Source organism: Sus scrofa, chromosome 3 (assembly GCF_000003025.6).
Source record: "Sus scrofa isolate TJ Tabasco breed Duroc chromosome 3, Sscrofa11.1, whole genome shotgun sequence".
Classification (NCBI taxonomy): domain Eukaryota; kingdom Metazoa; phylum Chordata; class Mammalia; order Artiodactyla; family Suidae; genus Sus; species Sus scrofa.
This window is the reverse complement of record NC_010445.4, coordinates 113821765-113844258: the sequence shown is the minus strand read 5'-3', so window position 1 is coordinate 113844258 and position 22494 is coordinate 113821765. Positions and strand designations below refer to the sequence as shown.

General features: G+C 42.7%; 1 protein-coding gene across 3 annotated transcripts in view; it reads right to left on the bottom strand.

Annotated features, from left to right (window-relative positions):
- DNAJC27 (DnaJ heat shock protein family (Hsp40) member C27) overlaps window positions 1-22494 on the bottom strand; it is a 40400-nt gene that overhangs the window by 12859 nt on the left and 5047 nt on the right. For all 3 annotated transcript variants that reach the window (XR_002342820.1, XM_021087775.1, XM_003481278.4), the window contains exons 2-5: window positions 17344-17426; window positions 11531-11600; window positions 2455-2619; window positions 1450-1572 (exon numbers count right to left, since the gene is read on the bottom strand). Coding sequence is in view for 2 of the 3 variants with exons in the window: in XM_021087775.1 (XP_020943434.1) it covers window positions 1450-1572; window positions 2455-2619; window positions 11531-11600; window positions 17344-17426 (441 nt within the window). In the remaining variant the exon portion in view is untranslated. The remainder of the gene's footprint in view (window positions 1-1449; window positions 1573-2454; window positions 2620-11530; window positions 11601-17343; window positions 17427-22494) is intronic.

Here is a 22494-nt window from a genome sequence, read left to right as displayed (position 1 = left end):
AACAGAAGCTACTGATGCCCAATTTAGGCTGTCAGCCAAGGATAAAACCTGTCTTCTAGTAGGAGGCGTGACATCTTGTGAGAAGGAAATTCGGCACAAAAGATTCAATAAAATCCCACTCAATAATTTAGAACAACTCTTTACAGTATAGCTACATTATTTGAAATGCTAAAAATTCCCAAAATACCAGATATATGCATAAGAAAAAAATGCATTATTCATGCTACCACTTATTTCTAAATGTATCTATAATGAAGAGTTGACTATAAGTTGCTGTTTAAGTAGCCTGCTCCCCTTAAAATTATTCAAGATTAGTAAATTCTAAAAAGTAACCACCTATTCAGGTTGCAAAGGGAGCCTATCCTTCCACTGCCCACTTGATTGGTGAGACTACTTTTATCGATGAATGGCTGGATTCTGCAATGACAGTCTCCTGGTCTCTAACTGCACCCCCAGGAGCTACAATACAGGATTATATGAGCTATGGCAAGGCCATTTTGCCAAAGTAATGCATGCATTTGATTATGCCTACAAATGTAACCGAAGGTAGTTTTAAAGTTAACCTTTGTGCCATTTAAACAGGTCTATAATAAATGTTGTTAAACTTGATGGTCATCAGCGTCACCTAGAGCCTTTGCAAAACACGAATTCCTTAGTTCTATCAAAACATTACTTTCCAGTAGGTCTGGAGCCCAGAAATCTGTATTCTGAAGAATTTCTCTAGGTAATTCTGATGAGCTGCCAGGTCTGGTCTAAAACAGAGAGCAGACAAGTAACACACACCCTCATACTACCTCATTCCCTCTCTCTCTCCCATTTTCTCTTTCTTACCAGCTTCTGAAAAGAGCTTACTCTAATGAGAAAGTCCTATTAGGTTTTCGCTTTGCTTGCTTGCTTGCTTGCTTGCTTGCTTGCTTTCTTTCTTTCTTTCTTTCTTTCTTTCTTTCTTTCTTTCTTTCTTTCTCTCTTTCGTCTTTCTGTCTTTTCAAGGGCCGCACCCGTGGCATGTGGAGGTTCCCAGGCTAAGGGTTCAATCAGAGCTGTAGCCACCAGCCTATGCCACAGCCACAGCAATGCCAGATCCAAGCCATATCTGCGACCTACACCACAGCTCACGGCAACATTGGATCCTCAACCCACTGAGTGAGGCCAGGAATCAAACCTACAACCCCTTGGTTCCTAGTTGGATTCGTTAACCACTGAGCCATGACAGGAACTCCTGCAAAATTTACTTAATTTTTTTTCTTTTTTGGCCACACCCACAGCACGTGGAAGCTCCCAGGCTAGGGAACGAACCCACACCATGGCAGCAACCCAAGCTGCTGCAGTGATGACGCCAGGTCCTTAACCCACAGAGCCACAAAGACACTCCCACTGTGCATAATTCAAATTAAAACTTGCTACGGTCAGCCCTGACACAAATTCTAAAACAATAACAAGCTAGGTTACCTGGAACATCTCATTGATTCCTTCTCCAGTTTGAGCTGAAGTTTCAAAGTACAGGAACCCTTTACTTTCAGCCCAAAGACGTCCCTCGCTTTCATCAACACAGCGGTGCTTGGCACAGTCGATCTGAAATTGAAAGTTGGGGTGAGAGAGAGAGACCTTGTCCCACCAGAATAGGCCCAGGGAGGTTTCTGTCAATCCTTTGCTCAGGCAAAAACTATCCTTTTTTTTAATGGCCGTACTTGTGGTATACGGACGTTCCCAAGCTAAGGGCTGAATCCAAGCTGCAGCTGAGGCCTACGCCACAGCCATGGCAACACTAGGTCTGAGCTGCATCTGTGACCTACGCTGCAGTAGGCGACAATGCTAAATCCTTAACCCACTGAGCAAGGCCGGGGATCAAACCTGCATCTTCACAGAGACAGCGTCGGGTTCTTAACCCATGGAGCCACAGTGGGAATTCTACAGAAACTATTCTTAAGTGAACCCCAGCACTGGTATATAAAATTACCAAGACCAGAAATGATTTTTTAAAAATTACTGATATTGATTGTGGACTGATTTTCTGTGGCAGAACAAGTGCCTTCCACTGGCATTACCCCTTGTGAAAACTGCAGCTGCTCACCTCATCCAAGCTGGCTTCATCCTTCCTGCCCACTTGAGGGCCAGGGACTGCCTTTCATACTTCTCCACAGTCCACATGTCACCCACCTGCTTCCCCTCCTCCAGCCGGGAAAGAGTGATTATCAGGATCCACCTTTCCTGCTCAGGCACCAACCAATATCCATGCCCAAGTATGGCACCAGAAAAATGGTGAATAAAAACCCTGATAGGCCAGGTGTTGTTTTTCAATTGTTTTTGTTTTAGGGACGTATGTTTTGAAAAGCCATTGATTTCTATGTGACAGATTATAGATTTTTTTCCTTTTTATTTGCTGCCCCAAACCTGAGCTGCGCTCCTCCTGCAATGGACCTGGACTGTTGAGCGTACCACCTCCACAGCACTTACCTTGTTGGCACACACCACAAACACAATGTTTTCCATGTTTCCATGAGGCCCAAGATCTTGCTTCATTTCTGCCAACCATGCATCAAGGGCATCAAAGGAATCTTTCTGTCCAACATCATAGACCAGAATCACACCCTGTGTGTCCTTGTAAAACTCGTTACGAACCTTTACATAAAAAAACAGATGCACAAAATGTAGATTTCGTGATTTTTGTAAATGTATAGCTCACAGTCAATAACTTAGCAAAATGTGGGTTTTGGTGTGTATTCATAGTGTTTACTATTTGTATTACTGGTCTTTGGAGGGGTTTCTAATAAAATCAAAGTAACAAGATTTTAAAAAAAGAAGTCTATCAGTATAGAAGGACTTGCAATGGAAATAACAGCCTCTCGCCCACCCCTCTTCAGTTCCAGTTCCACTCCCCAGAGGCAATCGATCTTTAACTGCTGTTAGTAGGCCTTAAAGAACACAGATTATATAAGGCTCTTAGGAAGAACCAGAACAGTGAATCAACAATTAAAAAGAATTTAAGGCAAAAACACCCCCAGTATCAGCAATAAGCATAGTCATTTGTGTATCACGTCCTGAAGCTGGCTTCCCCAGGATGCTAGGCAGAACCTCCTATGACTCTGGGGTCTCCCCACCAACTTGAGAACTCCAAACTCTGTGTCTCCGTGGGATGTGGCGGAAAGAGCATGCGCTCTGTTGTCAGATCTGGGTTCACACTTACTTACTAGTTGTGTGATCTTGAGCAAGTCACTTAACCTCTCTGCGTCTCAGTTTCCTCATCTGTAAAATGGGGATACTACTACTTACTTCACAGGGTTAGTATGAGGATTGAATGAGATCATGAGGGCAGAGCACCTAAACAGTACCTGGAAAACAATGCATATTAGCACCTGCTCCCTTCCGTCCTGGCATTCATTCTCTAATTGTCCTTCTTGGATGTTTTTATTAGAAATGGCAACTCGGCTCTGGGGCACATCTTCAGTTCTGGAAAGAGGCAGCAGGAAGCGGAGGGCACACTACAGTGGCAGAGGCACTCGTGTGACAGCTTGGCTTGATGAGGAGCAGAACCGACAGAGCGGGGCTCCGGCCAAAATTCCAGTAAGAACCTTGAGAAGCCATGTAGTATTATATGTTCCTTTCAGAAAAGTCTAGCAAGTACTCAAGACTCACACTGGACACGCAGTAAGAATGATGGCATCTCTCACACAATCGGCAGGAAGTGTCTGTGGGCTTCTGAGCAGAGACAGACAACTGGACCAAGAATGTAAGTGCCTAGACTTACGGACACATTAAGAAGCTAGCCCCTAAAATCAAACCCAACAAAACCAGAGGGAATTCAACGTGCTGAAGCACAGGAAGGGGTCTTCTCGCCTCAGTCGCGGTGGCCCTTCGCGCTCCGGCCGCACTGACAACAGCACTTCCACTCCTGTCCCCTGTCCGGAAACTCCTGCTGCCTTGGTGCCCATTCACCACACTCCTCAGGTTCTTAGCGCATCTCTTTCACCCACTCTTCTTTTCGCCATCGCTCCCACTCCCGTCTGCCACCACACTTCCCCACATCCTGCCCGGGGCGCCCGTTCTTTCTGTTTTAGTTCTTCCTCGCCACTCCGCACAATCAACCACTTGCACAGTTTCAACTGTGAGACCCTCCAAGATGTGTCCTTTTGCCCGTGCTTCCAGATCTGCATCTCCAATGAGCTCTGGACTCTTCCAGCTGAACATCCTGCTGGAACCTCAAATTCAATCTGCACAACGGGAAACCCTCCCGATTATTCCTTCCTAAACTTTTCCTTCTCTTGAACGTCTAGTGGGTCCTTCAGGTTGAAAGCCTGTATTAGCCTTTGCTGCTTTTGCTCAGCAAGTTCAAACAATCCTGTAGAAACCACCTCTGCCCTGTTTCCTGCACTGTCCCTTCCTTTCCATTTTCATTGCCAACAGCATCTTGACTGTGCTAGTGCAAGAGTCTTCTAAGCAATCTCTCTGGCAACATTATACACTGTGCATATGTATCTTTTTTTCTTTTTAGGGCCGCACCCATGGCATAGGGAAGTTCCCAGGCTAGGGATCAAATCACAGCTGCGGCTGCTGGCCTACACCACAGCCACAGCAACACCAGATCCTTAACCCACTAAGTGAGGCCAAAGGTCGAACCCACATCCTCATGGATACTGATCGGGTTGGTTACTGCTGAGCCACAACAGAAACTCCAATGCATATGTACCTTTTTAAAGCCCTGGCTCAAAAATTCTTCAGTGTTTCCCTACCGCCCACCATCTGAAGTTCAAACTCTTTTAAGTGCAAAGTTCAAACTCTTTTAACTGACATTAACAGTTTCGGATCGGTCCTCCACCAGCTTCCCAGTCTTAATCCCCTCCAACCCCCTGTACTGCAAACTGGATAATCTCTCATCTCCTGAATCTGCCCTATGCCTCCCTAACTCCATCTGGAAATGGACACCTCTTCATCTTGCATTTTATGAGGTCTAGCTACAATACCATCTCTCTTATTTAGCTTTTTCCGCCCCCTATACCTGCAAAACGGAATGCAATTTCTACATCCCTTGGAACACCACGGCATGCTGCACTTCTAATAGGGCTCATGTCACTTCCTGTCTAGTTTTAGAGTTAAAAATACATCCAGCTGTTTTCCCCACTGGACTATAAGCGAGCATCACTGTCACCCCCTGGGCCTGGCAGGTATAAGTATTTGAGACATATTTGTTTAATCAAATGGCTGAATGTGTTACAGTAGAGAACAAAAATAGAGGCCAAGGGGAAAAGAAAGAATTCCAAAATGCAGATCATGCTGTCCAGAAGGAAGTATGTGTGTAAAAAAGAAAATTAAATAAGCTCCGCAGATTTCTCTTGAAAATCTTAAAAAAAAAAACCACCCAAGTTCACATCTGGGTTCAGCAACTAGATATCTACATCATCTTGAGTAAGTGACTTTATTACTTCAAGCCTTAGTTTCCCCGTGTGTGAAATGGAAAGGGCAAAGGAGATGCCTCGGTGGTCCCCTACCTTTGAGAGGCTAAGAGACCATAATAGACCAACATCAGTCAACTATTCTCATCTCTCCAAACAGCTTTCTTTTTTGTTTTTGTTTTTGGTTTTTTTTTTTTTTTTTTTGCTTTTTAGGGCCGCACCCACGGCATATGGAGGTTCCCAGGCTCGGGGTCAACTTGGAGCTACAGCTCCCGGCCTACACCATAGCCATAGCAACATCTGCAGGATCCAAGGCACATCTGCAACCTACACCACAGCTCACAGCAATGCCGGATCCTTAACCCACTGAGGCCAGGGATTGAACCCAAAACCTCGTGGTTACTAGTTGGATTCATTTCTGCTGCACTGCAGTGGGAACTCCCAAACAGCTTTCTAATGTTAGTCCTGGTAGACATGCTGCATCCAAAGTTTAATTAAAGAGCACGCTAAGGGAACTGGGATTGTTGAGTTTTTAAAGCAGAGCCAGCAAACTTTCTAGCCTGTAGGTTAGCGGAAGCTGTTAGGCCTCAGAAAGCTTTTATAGACCCACTACCTAGCCCAGTTATCCAGAATTCCACTGTGGGCACCACTGAAGTCGAGACTCGGGTAAGCTTCCATTCTCTCCAGAGCCCCTCTGACACCTTCTTCTGAGCTTGCTATGTGGCACACAGAAGGGACTGTCTTTTCTCAGGCCCTCTGGGTAAACCTGTCAAATGTACTGGTGACAGTGGAAGCGTTAATGGGGGACAGGTGCTAAGGATCTGAGGAAGCCAGGGACCCTGAGAATGGCTGCGGGTACTTCACTAGGTGAGTGCTGAGTGAAGGGGTACGCTGGTCAGTTTAGGGCTTAGAAAGAAAATGATGGCTTTGGTCTTGTCAAAAAGGAGAGTCAGAGCTACAGACAGCAAATATTTGACAAAAAAGTACCATCGAGGCTATTTTGAATTATAGGCACTTCAGAAGCGCTGATTTCAAATAGCTTCTATTAATTATACTTTTATTTTTGTGAGCTGCTGAGAAAAAGCTATCACAATTCCGGGCTGCAGTACCAAGAGTCTAGTATCTAATGATAGAAAGTAACAGAACACTCAGTGTTTTTCACCAGTTAGGCAATATCTGGAATGTTATGTTCAGTTCTCAGCTCCCTATCAGCTAACTAGAGGTTATTTACAAAGGATGCTGATAGGTCTAGCTGTGGCAGGAATAAAAAATGTTTTACTTAGAGCAGATTAACAAATACTGGAAAGGCTCTCCTGCAGATGCAGAGACTCCGTCTACATTCATTCAAAGACAAGGCCAGAATTAGCTGCCACGTCAAAGCAAGGCAGCCTTCATAACACTGAAGCTGTTAATCTAGAGGTTTTAACTCTGTAATGGGTTACTTGCGAAACATTAGAGACACTCATTCTCCAGACCCTTACAGTCAGCTCTGCTCAAAACTGTCCCGTGTACTACACTGTCCCTGGATTCCCCTCAAACGACGTAACTCTTAGGTCTCTGTCAACATTCAGTGCACATGCTGCTTCCTTCAATGGACTTCCTGACCTGCCAGATAAGCTAGCTGTGGGTGCTCCCAAGCATCCTGTCATTTGTTTAACATGTGTCTTCTCTGATATATTTACGTGCCATAAGAATAGGGGCTATGTACTTCCAGAGTGCAGCAGAGAACTGGCGTTCTGCTCCCTGGTGAATGAATGACGGCCAGCAATCAGGAATGCTGCAGAAAGAAATCCTACAATGGCAGGGGTCTGGACCACATCAATTCTCGGGCATCTTCTCACTCCTCATTTACCTGACTCTGGTGTAATCTAAGAGTTGTGTTAGCATTTCCGGGGTTTAGAATCTAGGTCAAACAGTGGTCACCTAGAGCCTCCATGACCTTTTCACAGACAATATTCTATACCTGGGAAACTAACTTAATCTACTGTAAGGCTCCACATTTAAAAGGAATTCATTTTACCTAAATATTTGGGTATATTCATAAGATGAATGATTATAAAGTCATTAAAATTTTTGTTTCCTCTGGGAAGATGGAATAGATGTGTTTTCCCCTGTTCTTTCCACTAAGTATGAGTAAAAATCCTGGGCATTATATATAAAACATACATAAGACACTTCTGGAATGTGGAGAGAAAGAGGCGTACAAGCAAGGGAGCTTAGGACCTGAGGAATGACACAGCAATGAGTTTCCTGGGTTTTCTTTTGCCTCATGTACCCAAGACTTAGAGCTACAGAAGCAGAACTTGGAAACGCCAATAGGTGCAGACAAAAGCCCAAGCCTGCTCTCGTCAGTGAAGGACCAGGAAAGATAGAAAACTCTAGATGATAACCACTCTCCTCCGGCCAGGCACCTCAGAAAAAGTCTGTCTCTCCATCCTCATTAACTTAAGCAAAGGCTAAGCAGACATTTTAGAAAAATACAATGACCAAAATTAAAAAGCCTAGTAGTTAGGCTCAACAGAGAATGAAGAAGATATGGAGAGAATCGCTGAAACAGAGGGCAAAACAATAAATATTACCTATTCTGAACAACAGAGAGAAAAAAAAGAAAGAAAGAAGAAGAACAGCGCCTTGGGGACCTGCAGGACTACGACAAGATCAGGGTCTGGGAAGCAGAGGAGAAACAGGATGGGGCTGAAAAAGGACTCACAGAAATAATGGCTGAAAAGTCCCCAAACTGGGCAAGAGAGATAAATCTACAGTAGAATCAAGAAGCTGAGAAGACCCCCAACAAGAAAAACCCAAAGAAATCCATGCCAACACACATCATAATTAAACCTCTAAAAACTAAAAGAAAAAATCACGAAAGCAGCCAGAGAAAAAAAAGACATCTCTTCGAACCTAATTAAGTTAACCTTCCCAGTAAATACCCCTTTCCTTCCGAAACCCCACTCTCCCCAGAGAGCAGTGACATTACAGGGGACAAGGGACTCAGTGAGTTCAAGAGCTGGCCTCAAAACAACTTAATAAATGGTAAGAAAATCTAAGCAGAGAAAGGCCAGAGGAAATAAGCATGCCATTTTTCACATATTAGGGGGAAAAAAAAAAGAAATACCAACCCAGAATCTGATAATCTGAAAAAAAAAATTCTTCAGGAACAAAGGAGAAATCAAAACATTCTCAATCAAGGAAAATCATGAGAACTGTTGTCAGCAGACCTAAGCTAAAAGAATGGCTAAAAGAGTTCTCTAAACAGAAAGGAAATGATAAAAGAGGGAACCTTGGAACATATCGAAGGATGAAAGAACAAAGTAAGCAAAAATACAGGTGAATACAATAGGCTTTCCTTCTGTCTTGAGTTTTCTAAATTGTTTGACAATTAAGCAAAAATTAAATTCTGCTGCAGTCCTAATGTAGACTAAATATTTAGAGAAAATATTTCAGACAATTGTATTAGAAATGAGAGAGGGGGGAAGGACGTAAAGGGAGATACTCCACTCAAACCTTTAAAACGACGCCACCAGCAGACTGTGATGACTTACAGAGGGCAATGACTAAGAGCATCCACTAATAAAGCTACTCAGAAAGTTTCACTCAAAAACACTACAGGCAAATCAAAATGGAATTCAAGTCGTGTTCAAGTAATCCACAGGAAAACAGGAAAAAGAAAACAGAAATTAAAAATAGAAAACGGAGTTCCTGTCGTGGTGCAGTGGAAGAGAATCCAACTAGGAACCAAGGGGTTGGGGGTTTGATCCCTGGCCTCGCTCAATGGGTTGGGGATCTGGCGTTGCCATGAGCTGTGGTGTAGGTTGCAGATATGGCTCGGATCTGGCGTTGCCGTGGCTCTGGCGTAGGCTGGTGGCCACAGCTCCGATTAGACCCCTAGCCGGGGAACCTCCATATGCCACAGGTGCGGCCCTAAAAGGACAAAAAAGACAAAAATAAATAAATAAATAAAATAAAAGAGTAGACTTAAGCTATAATATAGCAATAATTACACAAAAGTGGTCTAAGAGCATAAGTTGACCGAATAGCTTAAAAATCATGATCCAGCTATGTACTGTCTTATAAGAAAGTCACTTCAGGGAGTTCCTGCTGTGGGACAATGGGTTAAGGATCCAGCATTGTCTCTGCAATGGTTTGGGTTGCTGAGGGGGTCCCCAGACCAGCACAGTGGGTTAAGAATCTGCAGTGCTGCAGCTTTGGCACAGGTTGCAGCTGTGGCTTGGATGTGATCTCTGGCCCAGGAACTTCCACATGCTGTGGGCATGGCCAAAAAAAAAAAAAAAGAGTCACCTCAGATATAATGATATAAATATGCTGAAAGTGAAAGGATAGAAAAAGACGTATTGTGCAAACATTAGTCAAAGGAAAGTGGAAATGTCTACATATCATCAGAAAAAATAGACACTAGAACAAAGAAAATTAGCAGAGATATAGGGGGACAGTATATAATAATAAAATACATAATGAAGACAGCAATCCTCAATGTATATGCACCAAATAAAAGAGCTGCAAAATATGTGAAGCAAAAATAAATAGAACCAAAAGGAGAAATAAACAAGTCTACAATTATAGTTGGATATTTCAGTACCCCTCTTTTAGCAATCGATAGAACAACTAAACAGAAAATCAGCAAGAATATAAAAGAAATTGACACCACTGACCAACATGGTCTAATAAATATTTATAGAATATTCCATTCAACAATAGCCACATATACATTCTATTCAAGTTCTCATGTAACACATCCCATGATAGACCACATCTTAGGCCATGGTGGCAGGTGTGTGGGGGGGGAGACCTCAACAAATTTAAAAGAATTGGAATCATTCAGTGTGTTCTCTGGTCTCAAGGGAATCAAACTAGAAATCAATAGTAGAAAGATAAGAGTTCCCACTGTGGCACAATGGGATTGGCAGTGTCTTGGGAGTGCTGGGACACAGGTTCAATCGCCAGCCCAGCACATTGGGTTAAGGATCTGGTGTTGCCACAGCTGTGGCCTAGGCTGCAGCTGTGGCTTGGATCAGATCCCTGGCCCAGGAACTCCATATGCTGCAAGTGGCCAAAAAAGAAAAAAAGAAAGATAAAAGGAAAATTTCTAAACACTCGGAAACTAAACAACATACTTCAAAATAATCCATTGGTCATGGAGTTCCCATCATGGCTCACGGTTAACCAACCCGACAGCATCCACGAGGATGTGGGTTCGATCCCTGGCCTTGCTCAGTGGGTTAAGGATCCAGCATTGCCGTGAGCTGTGGTGTAGGTTGCAGACACGGCTCAGATCTGGCATTGCTGTGGCTCTGGCGAAGGCCAGCAGCTACAGCTCCAAGTGGACCCCTAGCTCCATTGGTCAAAGTCTCAAGGGAAACAAAAAAACACAAATTGAATGAATAAAGTGAAATATGAATGAAAATGAAGATACAACATATCAAAATCTGTGGGAGACAGCTATGCAGTGCTGAGAAGTTATAGCACAAAATACACACATTAGAAAAGAAGAAAATCTCAAATCGATAATCTAAGCTCCCACCTCAAGAACCTAGAAGAGCAAAATAAACCTGAAACAAGCAGAAAGAAAGTAATAAAGAGTAAAAAGCCCTCTCAGGGCAAATGAAAAACCCAAGGAAGGAAAAACAAAAGAGAATGGCCATGAGATTAGTCTTGAGACTACCTGGGACTGATAGGCAGATGAGAGTAATCAAGGGAGGCTGCTTTCACTCCTTCTGGGAAGAAAGCACACGTGACTGAGGAGTGAGCTGAAGGATCACTCCAGAACCCTGCTACGAAAGAAGTCACATTACTGAATTCTTCAGGCCACAAAGGGATGTAATTACCCTTTCACATTGTGGGCTAAGGCATAAAGTAAAAAGCAGGAGTCCTTTGAAAGTCAAAATATCTTATCTAAGGGTCTGGGACATGAGTGAGCACTGGACTTTCCTACAGCTATTTAAGCGGAGAGCACAAACGACCGAAGATACCCATTAAGTTAAGGCTCAGGAGGAAAGCCACAAACGCCAGCTACATTTACCTATTTTTACCCGACTTGAATATTGGTTGTTTCGATAATTCGGATCTTCTTCCCCTCAACCCATTAACAACAGTGGATATAGGTTTTCTCAAAAAGGCTTTCTTACCTCATAGAAGAAGGGATGTCCAGCCATGTCAAAGATGTTAACTTTAATTTCTCTGTCTCTGACTTGGACCCTGAAATGTTCAAATGGAAACAATCCCAGAGAAGGTCATGGTTTCTGCATCACATTAATATCATTCATGTAGCTTATGAATTTCTAAAGGTTATGTATGAAATTTAAAAGAGGCTTTCTTGGTGCCTCTTCTTTTTTTTTGCTTTTTAGGGCTGAATATGGAAATTCTCAGGCTAGGGGTTAAATCAGAGCTGCAGCTGCCGGCCTACCTATAGCCATAGCCACGCAGGATCCAAGCCATGTCTGCGACCTACACCACTGCACACGGCAACACTGGATCTTTAACCCACTGAGCAAGGCCAGGGATCCAACCCACATCCTCATGGATACTAGTCGGGTTCATTACCACCAAGCCGCAACGGGAACTCCCTCTTAGGGCCCCTTCTTGATTCCAGATAATCTTTACAACAGGAACTAGCAACCTAGCAGGTTGTCTCCTGTTTAGGAACACTGAATTCACCTGGAATAAGTGCCCTAGTTTAGCTTCACCTTACCTCAAGACACTTCAGTCCATACCCGTAACAAACAAATGGTACCTGTTACTGTGGTACTAAAAAAAAGGATTCAGGACAAGTAGGAGCAAGATGAAGGAAAACAAAACATTTCCCTTCACTTAGTTAGACGTCTGAATTTCTACGGGTTATGCTTGATTACCGTGCATAAATAGTACAAAATAAATTGCATAAAGATGATATTATTGGAGTTCCCATTGTGGCTCAGCGGGTTAAGAATCCAACTAGTACCCAGGAGGATGTGGGTTCAATCCCTGGCCTCGCTCAGTGGGTTAAGGATCTGGCGTTGCTGTGGCTGTGGCATAGGCCAGCAGCTACAGCTCTGATTCAACCCCTACCTGGGAATGTCCATATGTCAAAAGTATGGCCCAAAAAGACTTAAAAAAAAAAGTATATTATTATTATTTTTAAATTTTATAATGATTTTTATTTTTTCCATTATAGCTGGTTTACAGTGTTCTATTTTCTACTGTACAGCATGGTGACCCAGTTACACATACATGTATACATTCTTAAAAAAGTATATTTTTAATGATTGTTTAATTTGCTTATGATCTTTATTTGAGCGAGAGCTAAGAGTCAATGTGTTTTCAGAAATTTGAAAACAGAGAAAAGAACAAAAAGGGAAATAACAACCATTCATGTTAGAATTAAGTACTGCTAACATCGGGATACTTGATTCTATCCTTTTGTTGTACTTCCTTAAAGAAAAATCACTACTGAAAAATGAATGGGAGTTCCTGTCGTGGTGCAGCCAAAACAAATCTGACTAGGAAACATGAAGTTTCGGGTTTGATCCCTGGCCTCGCACAGTAGGTTAAGGATCTGGCATTGCTGTGGCTGTGGTGTAGGCCGGCAGCTACAGCTCTGATTGGACCCCTAGCCTGGGAAACTCTATATGCTGTGGGTGCTGCCCTAAAAAGACAAAAGACAAAAAGAAAAAAAAAAAAGAAAAAGAAAAATGAATGAATGAAACAGTTTAAATAATTCAAACACTAAAGAAAACTACAAAGATCCAATTTAAAAGTTTATCCCAAATCCTGCCCCCCAGGGAAGAACAACCTTCATTAGTATAAACGAACATTACTGCAGACTTCTTTCTATACATAGATAAGACTGATAAACATAAATACTTTTATAAAATCAGGGTTATGTTAATTTAAAATAAAAGCACAAAATGTACTTTTGGGGGGGCCACACCCACAGTATGTGAGAATTCCCAGAGCAGGGGTCAAATCCGCGCCACAGCAGCGACCCGAACCACTGCAGTGACAATGCTGGATACTTAATCCACTGCACCACAAGAGAACTCCAAAATTTACTTTTCATTGAATTTAACAAAAGGAAAAAAAAAAAAAGAAACTGAGGTAAATTGGGAGGAATTATTGAGCTTTAAATACAATTGTTCTTCACCACAGAAATATTATTTCCTAAAAGACTCCTCTAAGGTTAAGAAGAGATTACTAAAGGTAAACAGATTAGAGTTAGGTTCTCTTAAGTAACATGTTTCAGTGTAGACAGCACTGACAGGGCACCTCCCATGTTACACAAGGACACCAGCAGCTGCCCTTATGGTCTCTGCTACCTCGTGGTTTATTATTATTATTATTACTATTATTACTATTATTCCCTGTCCGCGTTTAAGATATCCACTTTCTATTCGGAAACCACAATTCCTACAGTTGTTTTATATGATTTGTGTATTTAAATCAAACTAACTATTAATCACTTTACCATTTCTTCATTCCTGAATTCCCTACCATATTTCGTCAATTCTAAGATGCACATTTGTTTTCATTTTAACATCTGTGAAATCAGGATCCATCTCATAAAAGAGAGTGTGACAACAACAAACAAAACAATAACAGTTTGAGAGCACCTGGAGAAGATTCTGTAAAACAATTTATAACAGGAAATTCTGCCTTAAAAAGACAGCATCTGAGGAGTTCCCATCATGGCTCAGTGGTTAACAAACCTGACTAGTATCCATGAAGACATGGGTTTGATCCCTGGCCTTGCTCAGTGGGTTAAGGATCTTTCGTTGCCATGAGCTATGGTGTAGGTTGTAGACGTGGCTTGGATCCTGCATTGCTGTGGCTGTCGTGTAGGCCGGCAGCTGTAGCTCTGATTCAACCCCTAGCCTACGAACCTCCATATGCCGCAACTGCAGCCCTAAAAAGACAAAAAAAAAAAAAAAAAAGAAAAAGATAGCAGCTGAGAAGGGATAGAACTGAAGTTTATAAAATCAGTAACACAAATGCTCACACACTGAAACTCAAAGAGGTCAATTCAATTCAGAAGTCAGACAGAGGAGGAGTTCCCGTCATGGCTCAGTGGTTAACGAATCCAACTAGGAACCACGAGGTGGTGGGTTCGATCCCCGCCCTCACTCAGTGGGTTGGGGCTCCGGCGTTGCTGTGAGCTGTGGTGTAGGTCGCAGACGCGGCTCGGATCCCGAGTTGCTGTGGCTCTGACGTAGGCCAGCGGCGACATCTCCGATTAGACCTCTAGCCTGGGAACCTCCATATGCCATGGGAGCTGCCCTAGAAATGGGAAAAAGACAAAAAAAAAAAAAAAAGAAGAAGTCAGACAGAGGAAATTACCTTAAGAAAAATCAAGAATGTATATATGTATGCGTGACTGGGTCACCTTGCTGTGCAGTAGAAAATCGATAGAACACTGTAAACCAGCTATAATGGAAAAAAATAAAAATCACTTTTTAAAAAATCTCAAAGATTAAAAAAAAAAGAAGAAAAATCATAATTCATTATCTCAAGCCAGTGCTTTCCTAAATTGTAGCCTGAAGACCACCTGCATCATAATTACAGGAAGAGGGGAGGTTGTTTAAAATGCAGCATCCTCTGCCCCACCTCAGGCCCAGTGATTCAGAATCTTGGTGGGTGGGTCTTAGGAAGCGTCATTTTTACAAACTCTACAAGTGATTCTTAAGCATGCTGAAAGCTGCAGGATGGAATGAGCATCTAATGTTTTGACAGGCCCAAAACTGTACCACCCCTTACTTCTCCAATGGTGGTTTAAACGGTTCTTCCTTCTGCTGCTTTTTTTTTTAAAAATGGCTGCACCCACAGCATATGGAAGTTTCCAGGACAGGGACTGAATCCGAGCCACAGGTGTGACATGAGCCACGGCTGCAGTAAGGCCTGATCCTTTAACCCACTGCGCTGGGCCAAGGACCAAACCCATGCCTCCACAGCAACCTGACCCACTGCAGTCTGATTCTTAGCCCACTGCAGCATGGCGGGAACTCCCAGCCATGTGGATGCCACTGTGCTGGCCACAGCTAACTGAGCTGGGTAAAGCACTTGCCCCCCACCTGGACAATTAAAACCTTCCCTGGGGTTTTAAAACTTGGGATTAGTTTTGGTTCCTCTCTAGAGGTAAAATATACAATATAAGCCCGAGAGCAATGGGCAACTCTGTAGAAGGAGCCAAAAGGTAGAGAGAGGTGGTGGGGGAGAGTGTGAAATGACTGGGCTATATTCTGTCCCTGGTTCTAGCAGTCTCGGAAGTCCAGCTACATCCTTCTAATTGGATTATGTGAATTGATTATCTTTAAGTTGGGTTTCTGTCAATCACATCCTTCTTCTCACCATGGGACAACTATTAAAAAAAATTTTTAACAAGAAACAGAATACAGTTAGGCCTCTGTATCCATGGGTTCTGTATCCATGGATTCAATCAACCTCAGATTAAAAATATTCAGGGGAAAAAATTCCAGAAAGTTCCAAAAAGCAGAACTTGAACTTGCCACAACGTGGCAGCTATTTACACTGCATTTACAACAATTTATATAGCATTTACGTTGTATTAGGTATTACAAGTAATCTAAAGATGATTTAAAGTATCTAGATAATGTGTGTAGGTTATACGCAAATACTACACCATTTCATGTAAGAGGCTTAAATATCTGCAAATTGTGGTATCTGATAGGGTCCTGGAACCAACATCCCTTGGATACTGAGAGGCAATTGTAGGCTGCTGAATAAACCAGTTCTATGGCATAATACGGTAACTCTCATTTCCTAGGATGAATAAATAGCTACTTATATGGATTCGAAACAAAACTGCCTTAAACAGGATATCCTATCATATCACTGCTGAAATGCTGTGCCTGAAATACAGACACACCCTCCACTTTAATCTACCTTCTCGAATGCTGCCCTCACAGACTAATCTTGCAAACTTCCTCTTTAGATGTATCTTTCTTACCTAATAGTACATATTTATTGAGTATCTACTAAATATAAGCACTGTACCAGGCACCTGGATGTCCTTTACACTAATAGTCCCTTCTTCATGGAGCTTCTAATCTAGCAGGAGGTATTAAACATATAAAATAATACTACTAGGTAAGTTATGCTAAGACCCGTGAATAGCAGAGATTTTAATACTTCTAAGATGAGTCCCGACTGATAAAGAAGGTGTTCAGAAGGCCCTGTGGGAACAGGAACACTCTACACCTTGAGGAGACTGACAGGTGGCGGGAGAAAGGCAAAGGACCTATCAGGTGGCCAGAATGAAGCACGGCACTGAGAAGGGCAAGAGCAATGGCACGGCTTCAGGGACCATGCGATGCGGAGTAGGTGTGTGAAAAAATATAATGAGAGCAAAGGGAAGGGCCGGCTGGGCGAGAAACGGAGCCCCCGAGATTCCACCCTGGGGGGGGTGCTGTTCTACCTCAACTCCACTCCTCGGCAGTGCCATTTCCTGCCATTGTAACTGGATCTCCCCAGCTCCACCCACCCCCATTCATCTCCAAATAAATCCCCACTTATACCCAATTTTACTCTTCCCAGATCATTTTCGCTAGAGTCCAATAGGCCATAAAGATCATAAAAAGGAAGTTTTCCGATAGAAAAATTTTCACATAATATTTAGACTCTCAAGGAGAGAATATTTCAAAATTCTCTAAAAATACACCTGCTAACGGGACGTGTTTATACAGAAACCTACTTCCTGAAAAGCTACATCTGCCAGCAGGCTTCGTGCTGACTTGCTCATCACAGAATATCCTACATTCTGTTCACATAGGCCTGGTGAACAGAAGGTGCTCCATGAGGAAAAAATGAAGTGACCACTACTCTCTAAAGATCTCTTATTCCTGTCTGTCCCAACATATCTTCAGAATCTCTGTTTCAAGGCAGCTCAGTGTAGACAGGTTCTGAATTTCCATGTAATCTGCAAGCCCAAAGAAACAATATATGTACTCACTTTGTGACTCCATAGTCAATTCCAATTGTCGCAAGGTATTTAGACACAAATCTTTTCTCACAGTACCTCTTTATAATACAGCTCTGAAAAGGTAAAAATACATGCTTTTAGTAAAGACTCTCCGGGAACACATACAAAATAAGCACATTTCTTCCTTATGGCTTCTTCATTCACTTCTATGAGAGACAAAGCTTTTTCAAAAGCCAAAACTATATTGAAATAAATAACAACATTTTTTAAAGAAAAATTATTTTTAAATTCTTCCCTGAATACCAAATGTGGGTATGTTTTCAGTTTAGTTCTCAATCCTTGTTCTTTCTTTTGAAGATTTCTTCTACTTTTATACTTTCAATAATGACACCAAAATATTTGTCTACCTTGACCTCGCACCCCAGGCTAGATCCACATCTCCAAATATCTTCTCGACTCAGTTCTACTTAAGGTCCTGCTGCTTCACAAATTCAGCATGTCCCCAAAGGAACGAATCCTATACATAAAAACAGCTCATCCTGCTGACATCCTAGTTCTGTTACTAATGCCACCATTTTCCCAGAGGATTAAAACATTAATGTCATGTTGGATTTGGAATCTTTCGGAATCTTCTGTCGAAAGTTTCTTCCACCTTTCTCTTCATCCCAGTTCCCGTTGGTACCACTTGGGTTCAGGTCTTCATCATCTACTCCTGCACAACCGTAGGAAATTCTTTAGTGGTCTTTGCGCCTCCTCTCCTCCCAACTTCAACCAACAACTGTGCATCACTAACATTATTCTGCTCCTCCACCTCAAAATTCTTCGGTGGCTTCTCGGCTGCCAAGAGTTCATCATCCACATTCCTTTGTCCGTTATTCCAGGTCCTCCATGATCCGGCCCTAATTTGTCTTCTCTGTGTAAACCCTTCCATATACCAACCCTCCATTTCTGCAAAACTCCCAGGCCTGACTTCATGACTTTTGTCATTACTTTTCCCTGTACTTGGAGTGAAATGGCTTCCTTTTTTCCCCCCAAATCCTAATTACCCTTTAAGGCCCAGGGCAAACTCTGAGCACCCAGGTTACGAGTTCCTGCTTCTATCTTCACTGCTCCAGTGCTTCCATTTACTACCTACATTTGCCATCAGTCACACACGCTGCCTGGTTACCTTTTGCCATGTGTTTATGCACCTCATCTCTTCAGCTAGACAGTAAACTACTTGAGGGCCAGCACCAGTATTTTACTTCTTTATATCCGAGCAATCAGCTCAGTGCAGATGAAAATCCAGTTTAAAATAACTGCTATATTAATAGCAAACCTTAGCGCTCATGAAACAGAATTGACTTGAAGTGCTGGTAATGAAGCTTATTCTGCTCAAACACATTCCTGATGAACCTCAATCTAAATTAAATAGGACAGTTGCTTTAAAAAGTACTTGATAAGCTCATTGTGAACTGAAGGAAAAACTTCTTTGGAGTGACTACTGCTAAGAGGCTACATTTTAAAATACCCTTTACAGCCTGAAAGCACTTCTCAAATGTTTTCTCTTACAATAAACTAGAAAAATAGTCTTTTTCTAATTTATTCATGAGATTAAGGGACCTAAAAGTCCTTTAACTCTAGTACACTATTTAAACACTAGTCCTAAGTATTTAAAGAGATACACATTTAATTAAAAGTATAAATAACCACTCCCTATAGCCACAGAGATGGGTTCCTGGGCCTTAGGATCATACAAGCTAAATTAAATAACATAAGTATAAACTTTTTTGCTTTCTCTATTTTTCTTAAATACCTTTAAGGCCCTTATCTTTTTTAATGCAGTTACAATGAAGAATCTTAGTAGGTTTGAATCTTGTTTTTCTCTAATAGAATTAGCCTAGAATTCACATGAAAAAATAGCGTTCTGGGAAGAATAGTCAAAGTATGAAAAACAGGAAAGGGGCAGGACTGTAGAAAGAGGTGAGAACTGGCATTGATAGATAGTCCAAAACCAATTAAGAGAGTATTATCTTGGCATAAGAATAAACAAGTAGGTCAGTGGAATAGAACAGAGAGTTCAGAAATAGATCTCATTATATAAGGAAATTTAAAAGGTAATAGAGGTGATATTTAAAGTCAATGGGGGGGAGTTCCCGTAGTGGCACAGTGGAAACAAATCCAACTAGGGGAGTTCCTGCTGTGGCACAGTGGTCAACCCACCTGACCAGGAACCATGAGGTTGCAGGTTCAATCCCTGCCCTTGCTCAGTGGGTTAAGGATCTGGTGTTGCCGTGAGCTGTGGTGTAGGTCGCAGACGCTGGCTCGGATCCCGAGTTGCTGTGGCTCTGGCATAGCCCAGCGGCTACAGCTCCGATTAGACCCCTAGCCTGGGAACATCCACATGCCGTGGGAGAGGCCCTAGAAAAGGCAAAAAGACCCCCCCCCCAAAAAAAAAAAACCCAACTAGGAACCATGAGGTTGCAGGTTCAATCCCTGCCCTTGCTCAGTGGGTTAAGGATCTAGCGTTGCCATAAGCTGTGGTGTAGGTCGCAGACACGGCTCGGATCCTGCGTTGCTGTGGCTGTGGTGTGGGCCCGCAACTATAGCTCCGATTAGAACCCTAGCCTGGGAACCCTCCATATGCCACGGGTGTGGCCCTTAAAATAAATAAATAAATAAATAAATAAATAAAGTCATTGGGGGAGTTCCTGCCATGGTGCAGTAGGTTAGGAATCCAACTGCAGTGGCTTAGGTCTCTGTGGAGGTGCAGGTTCTCTGGACTAGCACAGTGGGTTAAAGGATCCAGCACTGCCAGATTTAGTCCCTGGCCTGGGAACTTCCATATGCCATGGGTGCCATAAACAAACAAACAAATATAATCTAACTTACATGTGGAATCTAAAAAACAAAATATTGGAGTTCCCACTGTGGCTCAGTGATTAATGAACCCAACTAGCATCCATGAGAACTCGGGTTCGATCCCTGGCCTCACTCAGTGCGTTAAAGACCCAGCATTGCCATGAGCTGTGGTATAGGTCGAAGGTGTGGCTCAGATTCCACATTGCTCTGGCTCTGGCATAGGCTGGCAGCTACAGCTCCAATTGGACCCCTAGCCTGGGAACATCCATATGCCATGGGTGCAGCCCTAAAAAGACAAATACATAAATAAACAAATAAAAAACAAAATAAACAGACAAAATAAAATGAAAACATCACAGATACAGAGAATGGGTGGTTATCAGGGGGGAGGGTGGGGTGGAGAAGCAATATAAGCAAAGGGCATTAAAGAGATACAAACCTCCAGCTATAAAATAAATAAGCATTAGGAACTTATAAATATAAATAAATAATAAATAAACTGTAAATAAATCATACATTAGGATGTATTATACAGCATAAGGAATATAGTCAATAATATTGTAATAACTTGGGAGTTCCCACCGTGGCTCAGTGGTTAATGAATCCGACTAGGAACCACGAGGTGGTGGGTTTGATCCCTGGCCTTGCTCAGTGGGTTAAGGATCCAGCATTGCTGTGAGCTGTAGTGTAGGTTGCAGACATGGCTTGGATCCTGCGTTGCTGTGGCTGTGGTGTAGGCCAGCGGCTACAGCTCTGATTAGACCCCTAGCCTGGCAACCTCCATATGCCGCCAAATATAAAAGTATGAAAGACAGGGAGTTGCCATTGCAGCTCAGCAGGTTAAGAACCCGACTAGTATCCATGATGATGTGGGTAAAATCCCTGGCCTTGCTCAGTGAGTTAAAGGATCCCACACTGCTGTGAGCTGTAGTGTGGGTCACAGATGCTTGGAGCCGGCATTGCTGTAGCTGTGGTGATGCAGGCCAGCAGCTGCAGCTCCAATTAGACCCCTAGCCTGGGAACTTCCATATGGCACAGGTGCGGCCCTAAAAAATAAATTAATTAAAAAGTTTTACAAGATAATATACTGGGACAAATATTTGTAATTCATATGACTGGCAAAAAGTTAACAACTCTAATGTCCCTAAACCAGAAAAGCTTGTAAGAGAGACACATCACCCAACAGAAGAATGGGTAGGAAGTATGAATTGGCCAATTCACAGAAAAACAAATCTGAATGTCTAATAGCATTTGAAAAGATGCTCAACCTCAGCTGTGTCAGTGAAATGCAAATAAAAGTAACAATGAAATTACTTGTCACTAACCAGATAAGTAGTAATCAAAAGAATGACAATACTGTGTTGGCAGGGATTTAGGGGGGAAAGTAGCATATTGCTGGTAGACACACACCCTTTTTTTTGGCCACACCAGAGGCATATGGAAGCTCCCAGGCGAGGGATCAAATCTGAGCCACAGCTGCAGCAACACCTGATCCTTAACCCACTGTGCTACTCCAGTTCTGCGGGAACTCCAGAAACATACCTTTTTGAAGAGCAATTGTCAATAGCTAATAAAATTAAAAAATGTGCTATTCAGGAGTTCCTGTCGTGTCTCAGTGGTTAAAGAACCTGACTAGTATCCATGACGATGCAGTTTCAATCCCTGGCCTCGCTCCATGGGTTAGGGATCTGGCGTTGCAGTGAGCTGTGGTATAGGTTGAAGATGAGGCACGGATCTGGCATTGCTGTGGCTGTGGTATAGGCTGGCGGCTACAGCTCCAATTTGACCCATCGCCTGGGAACCTCCATATGCCGCGGGTGTGGCCCTAAAAAGACAAAAGACAAAAAAAAAAAAAAAGTGCTCTTCAACTCAGCAGTTCTACCCTTGGGAATACAGTCCATAGAAATTAGAGTACCAGTATTTAAGGATATATATACATATAGAAATGTACTGAGAGCTCCTGCTGTGGCTCAGCAGGTTAAGACTGATTAGGATGCAGGTTCAATCTCTGGCCTTGCTCAGTGGGTTAAAGGATCCAGCCTTGCCATGAGCTGTGGTGTAGGTCACAGACGCTGCTCAGATCCCACGTTGCTGTGGCTGTGGCGTAGGCTGGCAGTTGTAGCTCCAATACGACCCCTAGCCTGGGAACTTCCATATGCTTCAGGCATGGCCCTAAAAAGAAAGAAAGAAAAATAGAAAGAGAGAAAGAGAGAAAAAGAGAGAGAGAGGGAGGGAGGGAGAAAGAAAGAAACAGAAAAGAAGGAACTATAGCAACATTGTTTGTAGTAGGGAACAGAGAAACAAGTGAATTCTCATCCATAGAGGGGATATTTGCACATC